We start from the raw sequence: 16394 nt of genomic DNA on the forward strand, positions 1-16394 counted from the left end.
CAGAATCTTTAATGGACAGTATAGTATCTGGCATTTAAAGTCATATCCTCTAGAGATAGAATGAAAAGAGGCTTTAAAATTATTTTCAAGGAATGAGCTGCTTTCTATTTTTCAATTTTTAATGGACTACTTTATGTATTGAGGTCTTAGATCTTCATTAAAGTTAATAAACAATTTAATTTTCAATAATCTAGTCATTTGAATTATCAATGATACAAGTTTTAACTGTAGAAATTAACTAAGAAAACTAATAATGTTTAATCATGTCAGCTTTCTAGAGAATGTCCATAGTTATAACAGCCATTGACTGAAAGCTGAATTATGGAGAAGAGTCACTAACACCAGATCCAAGAGAATTTTAATACGAATTTCTTATCTTTTAAAGGACATCCCATAGACTTTTCTAATTCTTATTTTAGACAAGATTCTCCACCTTACTGTTTAATTTTACATCAAAGCATTACTTTTCAACAAAGTTACTTCAAAACATTCAAGGTGTAAACAGCCCATAAACGGCAAAGCTATATTTCATTTATTTGAACAGATTCATCAATAATAATAAAAGTATTTATATTTATACTATTTACTATAGTAAATAGTATAAATATATAGTAAATTTTATATAGTAAATTTTCTCATAATGAAATTAATCATGCCGGCACCACTTACCAGATGCCCATCATGAGGCACACATTATGCCAAGCCCTTTACCCTATTTAATTCTCTTAATACTTGTATTCTATGAATGTTGTGATTATCCCCATTTTACAGAGGAAGAAATTAGAGCTTAGAGAGATTAATTTGCCCAAATATGGCTCCAAATTCCTCTCAAATACAAATCCCCAAATCTTCTTCCTATCCTCTAAGCTTACAGAAGCCTGAATAGCTTCTTTGTATTCATTCATTCATTCATTCATTCAAGAAATAGTCATCAAATGCTCTCTAAATTACAGGCATTGCCCTAGATGCTGGGGACACAGTGGTGATGTAGAAAATAAAAATAAAGTAAAAAAAATAAAAATAAAAAAATAAACCCCCCTGCCTTCAGAGAGCATACCTTCTGACAGAGAATGCCAAAAAAATAAAATGTACCATAAGTCAGAGAGTGGTAAGTACTATGAAGAAAATTACCACAGATTAATAGGATGTAAAGGGTAATGGTGTCAGGTGCTGGTTTACACAGGGGTCAGCACATTTACGGAAACTTCCTGTTTCCCATACCTTTTTCTCATCACTTCTGCGTCCCCACTTCCTTATCTTCCCTCACATCCGAAACCACAAGTTAGATAAGTCATACTAAAAATTCTAAGGCCAAATTCTGGTTTAGAATCCCAGAAGAAACTCTAAATTGAAAAACAGAAACAGACTTGAGGGGAGTAGAATGGATGGATATTTTCATACATCTAAAAAAAACTAGTATCTTCAAAATTATTTTTGCATTTGATAGCCAAACTTTAATTAAATCATTTCTTTTTTTTTTTAATTTTTTTTTCAACATTTATTTATTTTTTGGGACAGAGAGAGACAGAGCATGAACGGGGGAGGGGCAGAGAGAGAGGGAGACACAGAATCGGAAACAGGCTCCAGGCTCTGAGCCATCAGCCCAGAGCCCGACGCAGGGCTCAAACTCACGGGCCGCGAGATCGTGACCTGGCTGAAGTCGGACGCTTAACCGACTGCGCCACCCAGGCGCCCCAATTAAATCATTTCTAAAACATCTACGCTGTTGCTTCTTCCCACTCTTCCTATCTACCTGATTGTCAACATGCTTGTAGTGGAGAAAGGAAAGACCTTATTTGTTGTTACCATTTTTATTAGCAGTTTTAGGACAGTTCAGTGTCTCAGGAAGAAATGCCTTTCTTCTCCAGCAGTTTGAACAATAAAAGCCAGTAAAACCAGTTTCTGTGAAAACGGCCTGAAACGATCAAGGCTCTACTACACCAAAAATGAATTGATCACGTCTCCAATGCAGACATTCTGAAAGAATGAAGCTAAATACAAAAGTTTAGACTGAATCTATACTCTCTTGCCCTTGACCTTAAAGGAAACCAACCAGCGTTCTGTTGTTACTGTTGTTTTAATTTTTAAGACAAAGATTATTTAAAGGCTTCAATTAATATTTACATATTAAGAATAATTTATATGCCAGCCCAGATCATAATAGGCAATGGTCAAATTTTGTATCATGACTGTTCCTACAAATACAGCAATGTTTGGAGAGCCTAACTGCTTATGTCACTATCCAGAGTCAGAGATTTAATAGTACTCTATCTATTAGACTTACCTCTGCAGCTAAATAGTTCCCAGTTGCAAGGTGTTTAAATCTGAACAAGCTGTTCCATTGTCCAGCACCTCCACGGCAAGGGTCATGATGAACTACCTGCAGACAAAAAGAGCAACAACGATAAAGGCTAAAAGATACTCACGTTGCTGGCAAGCAAATGCCAACATTTTACACAAAGTGCTCGCCTGTTAATACTAACTTGTCAAATCTAATATGTTTTCATAAGAGGACAATGTGGCAGAAAAACAAAATTCCCCCACAAATGAGCAAGAGACCTAACAGTTAACTCACTGTATGCATGCATGATGTTCATGCCTTAACTGTGCAAATACAGCCTTACTCCAAAAGACAGGTTTCTCAGGCCAAAACTGGAAATGCTGTGGGGTTTTTCCCCGTTTGTTACTCAAATATTCTTTCAACAAATCCTATTAAAAGCTTACTATGCACCAAGTACTCTTCTAGACAATAGGACGCAGCAATGAGTAAGACTAGAGCTTTTAATACGTAAGATTTGGCAAGTGCTAGGAGGAAATAAACAGAGAGCATGACAGAGGAGGTGGGGAAGGCTTCTTGAGATGTAGCGATTAGCATAGGCCACTCGGAGATGACATGGTGGCTGAAACCCGCAGGGTAAGAATAAACAGTCACGTAGAGAGATTGGAAGATATCGTTCCAGGTAGAGAGAACCACAAATGCCAAGACCTGGAGCTTTCTCAACTAACTTAATTCTTGGCCCTATCCGTGGATGCTTTTTTACTAATACCATGTCCTTTCATATCTGTCTTAGGAACTGGCTGAGCCAGGAACTGGCCCAGATGCTGAGCCACCAGGCTCCCTGAGTACAAAAGAAGGTGCTCTGAAGCAGCTGCTTACGCCAGGTGACCTGATGCACAGCAGCAAATCCTAGGCTTTACAGTCTGAAGATGACTGTGTTTGAGCCCCAGCTCTGCCAATTACTAGGGTATGATCACAGCAAGCAACTGAACATCTTCAAGCCAGTTTCATCATGTCCAAATGATTTTAATTCATAAGACTGTTTTGAAGATTAAGTACCAGGAGAACTTTTCATTATTCTCCCCCAACAGGTTACCTTCTTTTTGTTAATACTGACCACACTTAGACTCCTGCCCCCAGCCTCAAATTCTGTGTGCTGCTATCCAGAACTTTCTAATATTTTTTGCTAGACTCCGGCATCTAGGAATCCCCTACTCTGATAGCTCAAGTAAGATAATAATTATGAAAATACTTCAAAGTGGATGAAGTCTTAAAAACACTCTCCCTGTAATCAAAAACCTACCCATCCTAAAAGGCTAAGTTCTCAAACTTCTTCCACAAATCCTTTACAAATCACACTGGCTATACTCTAACTCCTTTGACAAAGACATTGATACCTTTGAGAATGCTCAAGTCTATCAGCTGTCTCACATACATACACAGATTTTGCACACAATTGCTGGAGGTTAACAAATAACTTGAAGCTCACCACAGATCGCAGACTAAGAATTCCTATCCTATGCAGTAGTGCATCTAGCAATGCTCGTATAGCTCCCTAAAGGACAATTTGGAGACACAGAGTGTCATCATTTATCACAATGATTTTGCAAGGCTGCTCTTGGCATCATCAGGCATTGGCCAAGATACAAAAATCCTGCAAGTCACAGCCTTCTAAGTGATCCACTGTATCACAGGGGTAGGAAGCCTCATCAACAGGGTTCTGGAGTCATTCCACTGGAACAGAAAGCAGAGAAAAGTAGAATAGAGCTTCTCTCTTTCTCTCTCTCCCAAAATAAATAAACTTTAAAAAATTTTTTTGAAATAATAAAAATAAAGATAGGAAATATGTTTGTTGTACAATTTCATCTCTATTCTGAACCATGGCAGAATTATCCAAACCAAGCCTACAGAATTATTTTGATGTTACCATTATAATTAAGGGTCAGCTCACTGGAATAAACATCACACTTCCTCATTGTCTGTTTCAATAGTCTGTAATGTGTGCCGTTACCCCTCTTTCAGCAGGGTTACTTCCCTCTTTTTTTCATCATGTGAAAAATAAGTATGTTCTGTTATTACTTCTTCTAACATGAGATATAATTCAAGGGCCCACATTTGCCCCGCTCGTTCATTTTCCTGTACTTGCATAGAATGTCTTCAGATCCTCGTCACCTACCACTTCTTTCAAGTCCAAATGCGTTTATTCAAGATACGTACAAATATTATACCTTCTAAAGCAATTATTTACATGTTGAAATACATATTATTTTATTACAAATCATTTTCCTTTCCTTCTTTATTTTGAAATTTCGGCATTTTATCAATTTTTAATCATGAAAATCTATAAATAATATTACCTATGAATTCTATTTTAAGCTATTAAAGGAAGCGCCACAAAATATATGCTGTAAAAGGGGAGTGATGGGTTTAAAATGATTGCAAATCACTGCTATAGCCTTAGATGTCCATTACATCAGGATGGAACTTATCAAATGTTGGCTCGTTCATGAGTAATTACATCTATCTTATCTCCTCCATGGTATAGAAAGATCCTTTAAAGAAAAATCCATACCTTACAATTCTTAATTACTCTGTCATACTGGCAATGACTTTTTAAAGGATGGATGAATTCTTAACTATGGGTCTCCTCATTCCCATAAAAATGGCATCCCCTGAAGACATAAATGTTCTTCTCAGTTACTGTGTGGTTCTGATATCTATCTTCACTTAAAGTGAGTTGTCATATTCCAATCTTAACTCCAGTGCCATTTGAGGCACATTGCCTGCAGTCTGATCAATCTTCACAACATTTCCCAATGGATTTTTAAAAAGCAACATCTATATATGCTCTTATTAGATGTGAGAGAGAGAGAGAGAGGGAGAGAGAGAGAGAGATGCTCCAGAGAGAATAGGTAAAGGAAGTATTAAGAATTCAAACTGATCATAGTAATGAGGAGGACAAGTTAGTTCACAAATATTACTCTTTTATCAACTTATCACAAATGATGCCTATAATAATAAAATAATCAGCCTAGTAAATCTGATTTACTAGTAAATTTATATAATTTTTTATATAAATACTTACTAAAATCCAAAAATATTTACACACCTCTATTTCCCAGAGTGCTTTAGAACTAGTAGCAGAAGTGGCTGATTGACGCAAGGTTGTACGAAGAAAAATGTGTTGTTTTTTCTCATATTCATCACAAGTCAGAAACTTCTCTTGTTCTGCATGAAACAATCTAACAACATCACCCTAGGAAAAGAGGAAAATAAAACTGTATTTCCAAGAAAATTCTGAACAAATAGACATATGAAGCAGATGTCTCTTTCTGGTTTTTATACTCTGTACCCTTCTGCTAGTTACTTGGCTTTTAATGATTATTTATATGTTCCAAAAAGAGGAAAACTCAATGAAACACTCAGTGTGAGTATTAAGGTCTATAACCATCTTCTGAAGTATGAATACTAGTGAATACACAGGTTTCACATGTAGAATTTCAGTAAGACTACCTTCAGTTCTTCTGGCAAATGTTCCATGTAGCACATACTTACTCCTTTTAGTACATCCTCTCGATAGGAACTATATTTCATAAATAAAGTGATTTTCCAGCTCGTGTTGCAATTAACAGCATTCACCTATTAATGAAGAAATGCTAAGTTATAAAACTATGCATTCCGTTTTGTACCAGAAATTATTCCTCCAAACGGTAAAAAGAGAGAAAAAAGATAACTTTGGACAATGAGGTATGTACCTCAATACAAATACCATCCAAAACTAGCAATCACTATCTACGTGGATCTTAGGAATATTAATTACTATAACTGGGGTTATGCTCATGAAAACAATAAATGAAGCTACATGACTTTTTTTTCTCTCACAATGAATATAAAATTCATTTTCTTTCCACCTGAACTTACCTCTTTACACCCTGGATTATCCAGAAGCTCTATGTTGCTGGCATGCAGTGGTTGTCCTGCATTCACGGGCATCAAAACAACTTTGTCGCCTACGACAATCTAGGAATCAGAAATAAGTTGCAACCATGACACTGAGTGGATCTGTGGTGCTCCGTTTGAAGCTAAAAACAACTGCACAGAAGTCCTCATTATTGACTTAACACACAAATCTTAGTTCAATTCTTTTTCTCCTTGAGGTAAAATGTCTTCTGATTAATGATCATGTAATCATGTTCATAATGCCTATCAGCCTGGATTCATAAAGGCAGTGTAGATCCTTTTCTTATTAGTCTCCCATTTCAGTAAGAACTTTTTTTAATGTCGATAAATAGGACAATTCGCCTCAACACGAGGTTCTTGCCATGTGCACACCAAAGAGAGGGAATACATCCGCCACAAACAATCTGCCTAAATATTTGAACCACTTCAAGTGCGAGGAGAAAATGTCATACGTGTATTATCTAGGGAATTAAAAACAAGTCTGTGCAATTTGATCCTTCCCATAATCTCAGAAATCTATTAAACATTCTAATGCCATCTGGATTCCGGAAATGCACAATTAGGTATGACCTGGTAGAAATATGTTTACTGTTTGGTCCTTAAGCACCTGGTTGACTTTTATCTTAAACATCCCAAACTAATATTGTTCTTTAAACTTGGTATTCATTTTTAAGTCAAAAAAAAAAAAAAAGCTAAAAAACGGACTCTACTGACTGGCTGGCTCAGTCGGTAGAGCACGCAACCCTTGATCTCAGGTCATAAGTTTGAGTCCCATGTTGGGAGTAGAGATCACTTAAAAAACTAATTAAGATATACATAATATTTTTTAATTGGTTTTGGTAGAAATGCTCTAGAGAAGTAAGTCTAAGTTGATTTTTCATCTATGTTGTCATTAACGATGACCAATTTACCCTCAAGAATTTCTATTCATAGGAGCGCCTGAGTGGCTCAGTCAGCTAAGCGTCCGACTTCGGCTCAGATCATGATCTCATGGTTAGAGGGTTCCAGCCCCGCCTTGGGCTCTGTGCTGACAGCTCAGAGCCTGAAGCCTGCTTTGCATTCTGTGTCCCCCCACCGCCCCTCCCCTGATTGTTCTCTGTCTCTCTCTGTCTCTCAAAAATAAATAAATGTAAAAAAAAATTTTTTAAGAATTTATATTCATAATTCAAATTGTGGGAAATAAAGTTATGTTTTCTTAATGATAATGAACAGTTTAATTTTGGAATTATTAAAGTCTCTCTTGTGACAATCCATTAGAAGACTTATTATTGTAAGACCTATACTCTTAATTCTCATATGAAATTTCTTACCATCTCAGAAATGAAAAACAATACCTCTCTTTGCATATTTTGTACGAACTGAATATGAGAATACATTAATTTGAGAGAAAACTGAAAAGCAAATCAGGACTCAGAAAATAAGAATAAACAAAACTTCTTCCTGTATCTTAACCTAGACCAAGACTTTCAGGAACATAATTTCATATTTCCAATATATAAGATTTTGTGGGTTATATACAGGAGTCTACATTTACACATAGTACTGCTGTCACAAACTATATCTGGAGATTCAAATATGATAGAGAAGCTTCAAGTTCACTATTCGAGCGAAGGGTAGTTGTTCTTAGTTTGCAGAAGTAGCTTCTAGAATTGGTCTCTGTTCATCACCGGCCTTTCAAGTCATCATCAGTCAGGTGCTGGTGCCTAACTCACAAAAGCCACTGTAGAAGCTCTCTATGCACAGATAAGGGAATACCACCAAGAAAAGGTGTTAAGTGAGAGGGTGAGGAAACAGAGTGGGCTCTATTTGTGTTAAAAGGAGAGGGAAGGAGTAAAAGTACATGCATAAGAAATCTTTCCAGAGGTTAACTGTGGTGCAGGGGGCAAAAACTGGGGAGATGGAAAAAAGGGTAAGAGACTTTAAGTGAAACATCTTTATATTGCTTTCTATCTGTGAACCAAAATTGGTAAGTAGTTTTAAAAATTAAATAAACAAAAACATACAAAAGCCAACATGACATAAACATATTTCCAACATCCCCTTCTACAACACACACACACACACACACACACACACACACACACACTTCTTACTGCACATGACATCAAAGTGGCTCTAACTCTCAGAGCCGGACAGAAGTCCACATCATCATCCATACTACGAATACTGGGATTTAATACACATCTTGCCAGTGCTGTGTCTGATCTTCCAATTTCTTAAGATTGGTTTACAATTGGTTTACAATTTCTTAAGATTGGTTTACAATTGGTTTACAATCCAATTTCTGGATTTGGTTTACAATGTCATTCTCATCTGCATCATATAAATATTAGTCAATAAGCTACTAAATATAATGATATATTTCAGCTGTGTCTTTTCAATTAAAAGAATTTTTTTGTTTGCACCTATATCCACTGACCTAAGTCTTACTATTTTTGTGTACTTTTCTGTAAGCTTTGGGTCAATCCATATGTTCTATTTATTTCAAAACACCACCCATAAAGTCTTATACTGTATATTTTTTTTAATTTTGAGAGAGGACAGAGCATGAACTGGGGAGGAGCAGAGAGAGAGGGAGACACAGAGCTGTCAGCACAGAGCCCGATGCGGGGCTCGAACTCAAGGACCGTGAGATCATGACCTGAGCCGAAGTCGGATGCCCAACCGACCAAGCCACCCAGGCACCCCTTATACTGTATATTTTTAAGAGACCAGCCATATAGCCAAAATGTTCCAAGCACCAAGGTTTCATAAGAATGGTATTCACAAAGAGAATCTAACATCAATTCACTGATTTCCAAGTCCTCTGTCTTGTTCTTGACAATGGTGACTTTGAGTAACCAAGCTGAAACAAAACAAAAACAAAACAAAACAAAACAACAACTTGAAAATGAAATGGACAAGATACTAATCAAAAGAAACAAAAAGAACAGTAAGGGGTGCCAAAAAGAATACAAACATGTGAGAAATAATCCCTGTTCTTGGGGAACTTACACCTAATTGGATAAAGCGGTAAATATGGAACTTGGGGCTGATCCACCAATGTGGTCCGATGCCTTCCCAGATGCTATGTATTTAATACAGAACTTGAGGTTGCAATCATTTTCTGCCATGACACACTCACCCTAGTACAAAATCATCTTTTAAAAATTCCAATTTCAAAAGCACTTCTGTTGGTTCTAAGCAACAGTCATGTAAGATTCAAGTTGAGATTTTACTGCAAATAAAGAGCAATACAGTGCCACTGGCAGCTACCCTTCTTTTGAAGTGGCACCTGGCCTGGTGAAAAGAACACTGCAATAAAAACCAAAACACCAGGGATCTAGTCCTACCTTTGCTAGAATTCCAAGAGACCTAGTTTTGCAAAATAGCAAAATCTACTTGCTATTTGAAGAGGCTCTTACCCTAAGAGTTGAATTTTTCTCTTGACTGGAGGAAGATCTGGGCTTTTCTCCTTTTTAAAATCTACCATCAAGGTTAAGAAGTAATAACTTCTTAGATCAAAGTTGAAAATTAAAAAAACAAACACTGAATCTTGGGAAAATAAATGAAAATGAAATATTTACATACTCTGCTATCCCCAGTGACCTTCTAACTATTCAACAGCAAGGAAGAGCTTCTATACAGCTGAAAGTTGAGGGGTCCTTGAATCTCTTTTCCCCCAAAACCCATCCAACTGACAATTCTGTAAGATATGGCATAAGTGTTCTTAAATGATAGAAACCGCTCATTTTTGAGGATATGAGCATTTTTCTCCCCAGACTATCATCAGCCTCATTTTTTCTTTTTTTAATGTTTGTTTAATTTTTAGAGAGAGAGACAGAGAGAGAGTACAGCAGTGAACCCAACGTGGGGCTCAAACTTACAAACTGTGAGATCATGACCTGAGCTGAAATCAAAAGCTCAAACAACTGAGCCACCCAGGCGCCCCTCATCAGCCTCGTTCTTAAGTTTCATTTCAGTCACCGAACATCTTATTGGATACTTACAACCTAAATCACAACTTACTACTTGCTAAATGGTAGAGTATAATTTTAAAAGTCCTTTGAACCTTTCAATTTCTTCTTAGCTTAATACACTTTTAAGAAAAATCAGTAATAATTAAATCACTTACTACGACATGATAGTATTTCCTACATTTTAGAATTTTAGAACGATACTTATTGCTAGGGAATGCCACCTATTCCTGGGGAAGAAAATGAGCATTGCTATACATTTAAGTGGCAAACAGAGGACTATGGGTGTGCTTATGTTTTCACAGCAACCTTAATCACACACAATAGCTACATAGTGGTGAGCAAAAACAATGAGCTGTTACAGCAAAAAGCAATGTGGAAGGTTGTTTTAGCCATGCTTTATGGAGCACATCTATATAAGGAGGATTTCTATATTGCACTTAACAATTACATTGTCCATTTTACCAAAATGGAGTGTTTGGGTGGTAGGTTCCCCCCACCCCAGGACAACTAATTATTTGAAATAGTTCATTACATTCAACTCTCAGTTGATCCTATAAAGGCATCTGGGAGCAAGGAGAGGAATAGACAGAATGAATAAGTAAACAAAATGAATTAATAAAATCCACAGTGAATCTAAAGGCCCTAATTTATCCAATCATTTTCTCATATTCCCTCAGAACTTGAGCTCAGGTTTTGCTTTTTTCACAGTTTGATTTTCACTGACCATCTACAGCCAGGGACACTACTCAGTGGGAGACCAGAGAGGGAAGCAAGCATTACAAGAAAGGGCACTAAAAGACATAGGTTGTTCATAAACTACATAGTCAGTCCCTAAATAATTGAGAGTTGATTGTAATTAACTACCTACTGAAGTTAAGATATATATCATGCTCACAGCACACATCACTTGATGCCAAAAAATAAACATGTAGGACTTATTTTTTTAAGGACTCCAACACAAGACTTAAAGTGCACTACATTCCTGCATGCCATGCGTCTCCCAAACCTTACCTAAAGAGGGTATCATCAGATAATTTATTAACCAAATTAAACCATGAAGCTTGCATCCTGTGGAATTGAATGTATATTTCAAAATTCACCAGAAAAAATAGATTCACTATAAAAGAGGACATTTCTAGGACAAGAAATATCCAAAACATATTTAAAATGTAATCAAAGCACTGAGAAAACTATCAGAATAATTATATTTTTATATTGCTTGGATTTTATGTTAATTTTTTTTAAATCGCAACTATTTTCTTGATCACCTGACCCAATATTTGCAAAGTATTCTATTCATAAAAAGTTATTCAGCATTTATGGAGCATTCCCCATGTGCTAGGGACTGTCACTTGCTACTTCATTTATTACAAATGAAAATAAATAACAATGTATTGAACCATTTCACATAATTTTCATTTTCCCTACTCTATAAATTTTCTAGCAGAAAATACTTTAGCAGCTGCTAAAATCTACATGATATGACATACATGTATTCCAAAATGTATTTTCAATACTGTCATCAACAAGCGCCCACCTATAGCTCCTCATACATTATGCATCTTTAAGATGTATAGACTGTAAACAGCTGACCATAGAGCCAATAAATGAAATACTGGCATAATGCATTGTTACTCTATTAATTCAAAGGGATAAACAACATTTCCTAAGCATAGCTTTCTCCTTACAACCATGCTCCCTCCTGATTAAGAAAGGAAGCAAACTCTACCCTTTGAAACGTTCGGCCAATGTTAACATTACTTAAATTCTTTCACATGAATTCCAACTGGAAGATGATTTTTAATTAATTTGAATTTTGTCTTTTCATGATTCCCAAGCATAATTTGCACTGTAAATAAATACTTTTAACCTATTAAATGTACGACCATAAAAATAACGTGTCGATTGAAAACTACGTATCATTTCTTTGTGCTACCTGGCTTCTTTCACTTATTAAGAATTATTGTCTTTATGAACATACTGTTTCTCTCTTAATTTTATTTTTACATACATTGTCACCCTCGCTTCTCAGCTTCCAGAAGGGATGAATATAAAACCAAGACCCTTCATTTCCGGCAGCATCCAAGGACACGCGCATGGCGTTCTTCTCCAATAAAGCAGGTAATCTCTTGTTGACAGTCAGATACTTGTTGCTTTTTATATGTAGCAGCTGTAGGGAAAAAGACATTATCACCTTTATTCTTTGATGTCTTCTGTTAATTACATGTGTATGTTTGTACCTATATCTTGAGCCCACATAACACCACTTGGGGTGCCAGTCAAACAAAAGAGGTCTTTTTAAACTTCACACTCACCATCGAATTTCCAAGCTGACTTCCTTCGGGTTCCTCTTCACCTCCACCCCCCGCCCCCTATGAACTGGGCACATGGAGAAATCAAACCAGAGGATACCTCTGAACCATTTTTATCTACTGATAAATAATAGGATAAAACCAAGCGTCCCAAAGGAGACCAGGAAATTCCAAACATTTTTTCAATTCTTGCACAGACACAACAGAATACACGAAAAAAATAACCAAGAAACTAAAATAATGCACCAAACCTCTTAGTGTTATTAACCATCCCTGCCAAGGACAGCCCTACTTCTTCCTGTGTGAACAGGCAGGCTTTGCATCCTCAATAATCCCTGGTCACTGATCCTACTCCCTTCTCAGATGAGCATGGATGTGCCATTTCTCAGACTTTCTGGGTGCCATTTGCAAAACCTCTCCAAGACTGTATTCTACGGAGTAGGAAAGCTAAAACAAACAACCTTCCTGTCTATTATTACAATCATTCCAAAACAGAATGGTCATTTTAATATCCACAATATAAGAAAGAAATTATCTCATGAACTGATGAAACCCTCATGGTCCAGCCCCACTCCTTTGGAATCCACCTTTTTAGAGCACATAGCTTGGCCCCTAGCTGGTAATGCTAACATTTGCACTTCAGGTTCTTGACAAGAAACAACTTGCTGGCACTTAATTCTGATCAAAACTTGTTTAAGAAAAACTCTATTTAGGGAGGATTTCTCAAGGGACATGCAACCCACCCATGCCACAGGTATTGTATCATTGTCCATTAGATAAAGTCCTACATTAGGGGAGCTGCAGATTCAGGCACTCTCATTTTGTCCCAGCAGAGGGCCGCTTGGACAGTCCTGAACACTGGCATTTTGCCATTGGCCAAATACAAAACATCAGGCGATATTATTTTTTAAAGCAGCTCTATGAAACACCTCATTGTAGTGTTTTCTGTAATAAGTTGTTAAGGCTAGTGCTTAGTATATGAAACAGTGTCCTCTTTATGAGGGCTCATTGGAGGAATACTTCTCTGGTCTTCTTCCTGGGAACATGTGTGCTTCTAGAACCTGGACTTAGTTCTATAGTAAGGACTTCCTATGTGAGGGCTATAATATATTATGCTTTCCATACAGCAAGGTCAGCAACAAAAAGGCTTCTAGCCAAAGGTGTCCAGCCTTCAAAACATGGTATTTATAAACATGCCTCCCCCTGACGTCACCTTATTCATATAAGCACTATCTTCTCTTTGACCCAGTCGCCTTATTTATTTCATTTTAGTGTACGTGGTATGTATTTTTAAAAATGCCTTCCATTCTTTTTGGAATAAGGTGGGGCATATTAACAAATAGCCAAGTAAAGAGCTGAAAGATCTAAGTGAAGCACAGGAGAGGAATGCAGCTGAGATAAATCAGTGGTGCAACTCATTGAAATAAACCTTTTAATAACAACTCAAAGATAATTCCCATCTGAAAGTACAACATGAACACTCCTCTCTCTACCAAATGCAAAGATAAAGCTTCATATGTTACATGTTAGTCCCACTAATTCTAAAGGAGGGTTTTACTATAGACCTTTAGAAAGTATGTTTCCCTGTCCTCCTCCTTTTGGTGGAATACCCTGTACCTACACCTAGATAAGTACACTTCCTATGTGTATGCTCACCAGACTTATTTGCGAACATACAGAATACTATGCTGAACATCAACTGAAAATATCACACAATATCCATAATTCCCATCAAAGAACAAATTGTTGTATCCCCAAATTTTAATGCAGCTTGGCATTCCTAACAGACACAAATTACCCATAAAATATTCACCTTTTTTTTAAAGAAAGTAAATAGACTTACTTGTATAACATTACTGTATTTCACAATTTCTCCCAACAGTTTCTTATTCTCTGATTCATTTTGTTTTTGTTCCAGTTCTGCAGCATGCTGGAAAATGGTTAGCAAATATTCATCATGGAAACATAGTAAACAGAGTACAATAGTTGACAAAGAAACAAGGGTCATTTTAGGAACAAAGACTATAACCATGAATGAATTAGGCTGATTGCTCTACTCTTAGTGCTGGGGGCAGAGAACCAACAATTAAATGATTATAATATAGTATGATCATTCTCTCATAGTAATGCTGAAATGTGGCCAAAAATATCTTGGGATATTTCTATGTTGGAAATTTCAGAAAAGTACCAGGCTCTTTGGTCTCCTACAATTAGCTTCAGAAGGAATATTGCTAGACAAACCAAACAGAATATAGAAACAGTAGGTGAATTTCAAAAGTCTCAAAATAGTTTCAATTTCAAAAGTAACAGGAATTTTAATAACACACAATTTAAGTTCTATCAAATTTACATTCAGCCCAAACCAGAAGCAACAGACTTTCAGTTCTTTTTCTAGTCTTTCAGGAAAAAAATTAGGTACGATGCCAAGTAAAATATAACTGGATCTGATACTCCTACAGAGATTCTGAATGGTTTCCAGTTTGATGTGAATCTTTGAATTAGTCTGGCACACCCTAAAAAATAGCAGGAATATATTAGCTACATGCCAGGAAATCAGTGGTCACACCCTATAACTTAAGTCTCTTCCACTTTCAGTGTGCTGCTACCTCTATTCTAAAATCTCTGTGCATTAAGCGAAATCACTAAGATACAAAACAGATCACTTGTTATTGCTGTTCTTGGTCTAGACTCAGCTAGACAAATGGCAACCTGGCCCTTACCTGTAATTTCTTCAGCAAGGCTGCCTCTGTGTGGTTCCCCTGTTTGGCTTGCTTAGCTTTCCAATATTGTTTCTGGGCAGAATATCGGTTCATAGGGCACACCTTAAAGAGGCAGTCTATGACAAAGCAACAAACAAAAACACTGTAACTAAGGCAACCAGCATTTCTTAGATTTTCCTTTGAGCCTAGCATTGGAATCTTGCAATCCCTGAGTAGAAAGATTAAGCCTATCTCCCAATCAACTCAAACTCCCCCTATAACATTCTTTCTAAATAATTATTTAGACTGTTAAAATACCTTCTTCTTCATTAGTTTTGGTTTTTTAAAAGGCACCATAGCTAGTGTGATTTATTTAAAAACCAAGTCAATGTAATCATTACATTATAAGATACTTCTTAATTATAATGGGGTACCTGGTGTTAGAAAGTGAAGAGGATGAGATTAGTGATTTTCACTGCCTCACCTGACCTTGCACCATTAATTATTCATTCATGGTATGTATCTTTGACAGTCAAAGTGATGCAAGAAGTAGAAACAATCAATAACAACAAAACCCATTTCAGTCATCCATTCCCCAAGTTTCCACATACCTGGGGTGAACATGGCATGGAACTCTGAGACGCAGTGTGTTATAAGGGAAAAACAAAGCAAAAACAAACAAACAAACAAAAAAACTAAACCAGGATTATAGTTCTAACTCGACTACTAAATATCAAGATAGGAAATCATAGTGGAATAATATAGCTGGTGACATCTCGGAGCCAAAAAGCTAAACATATTTTTTTCTTTTTAATGAGGAAATTGGAAATTTGAGTAAACCATTCTTCCATCACTAATGATTTTGTATGTTTGTGAAATGGACTACAATCTACAATAAAGATCAACTCCCAATATTCTATGATAAAGGCGTAGTGATACAGAAAATACAAACATTACCTTCATTTTTTTCACAAAAAATTATATTAACTCAATATGATAAATGTACTTTATTTTGGTTGATGTGTTAATATTTAAGGTCACTCTCATTTTTTAAATATGTATCACAAAAATAAAATTCTGTCAACTCAAATACCTACTTTAGCTACATTCTTGACTATATATATACTCATTCTATTATTCTCTATTAAAATAATTATAAAATTGGCCATACAGAGAAAGACAGATA

The 16394-nt window shown here is 36.3% G+C and overlaps 1 protein-coding gene across 7 annotated transcripts in view; it reads right to left on the reverse strand.

Annotated features, from left to right (window-relative positions):
* Positions 1–16394, reverse strand: part of ITPR2 (inositol 1,4,5-trisphosphate receptor type 2) — a 485861-nt gene that overhangs the window by 374604 nt on the left and 94863 nt on the right. For 6 of the 7 annotated variants that reach the window (XR_003413010.2, XM_053226056.1, XM_027035788.2 and 3 more), the window contains 7 exons: positions 15230–15345; positions 14353–14439; positions 12209–12367; positions 6200–6298; positions 5834–5917; positions 5388–5534; positions 2285–2380 (listed from right to left, as the gene is read on the reverse strand). Coding sequence is in view for 6 of the 7 variants with exons in the window: in XM_053226056.1 (XP_053082031.1) it covers positions 2285–2380; positions 5388–5534; positions 5834–5917; positions 6200–6298; positions 12209–12367; positions 14353–14439; positions 15230–15345 (788 nt within the window). In the remaining variant the exon portion in view is untranslated. Of the gene's footprint in view, positions 1–2284; positions 2381–5387; positions 5535–5833; positions 5918–6199; positions 6299–11208; positions 11266–12208; positions 12368–14352; positions 14440–15229; positions 15346–16394 lie in introns of those variants that run through there. The other variant, XM_027035790.2, reaches the window with a different exon arrangement.

The sequence above is a fragment of the Acinonyx jubatus genome, chromosome B4, assembly GCF_027475565.1.
Source record: "Acinonyx jubatus isolate Ajub_Pintada_27869175 chromosome B4, VMU_Ajub_asm_v1.0, whole genome shotgun sequence".
In the NCBI taxonomy this organism is placed as follows: Eukaryota; Metazoa; Chordata; class Mammalia; order Carnivora; family Felidae; genus Acinonyx; species Acinonyx jubatus.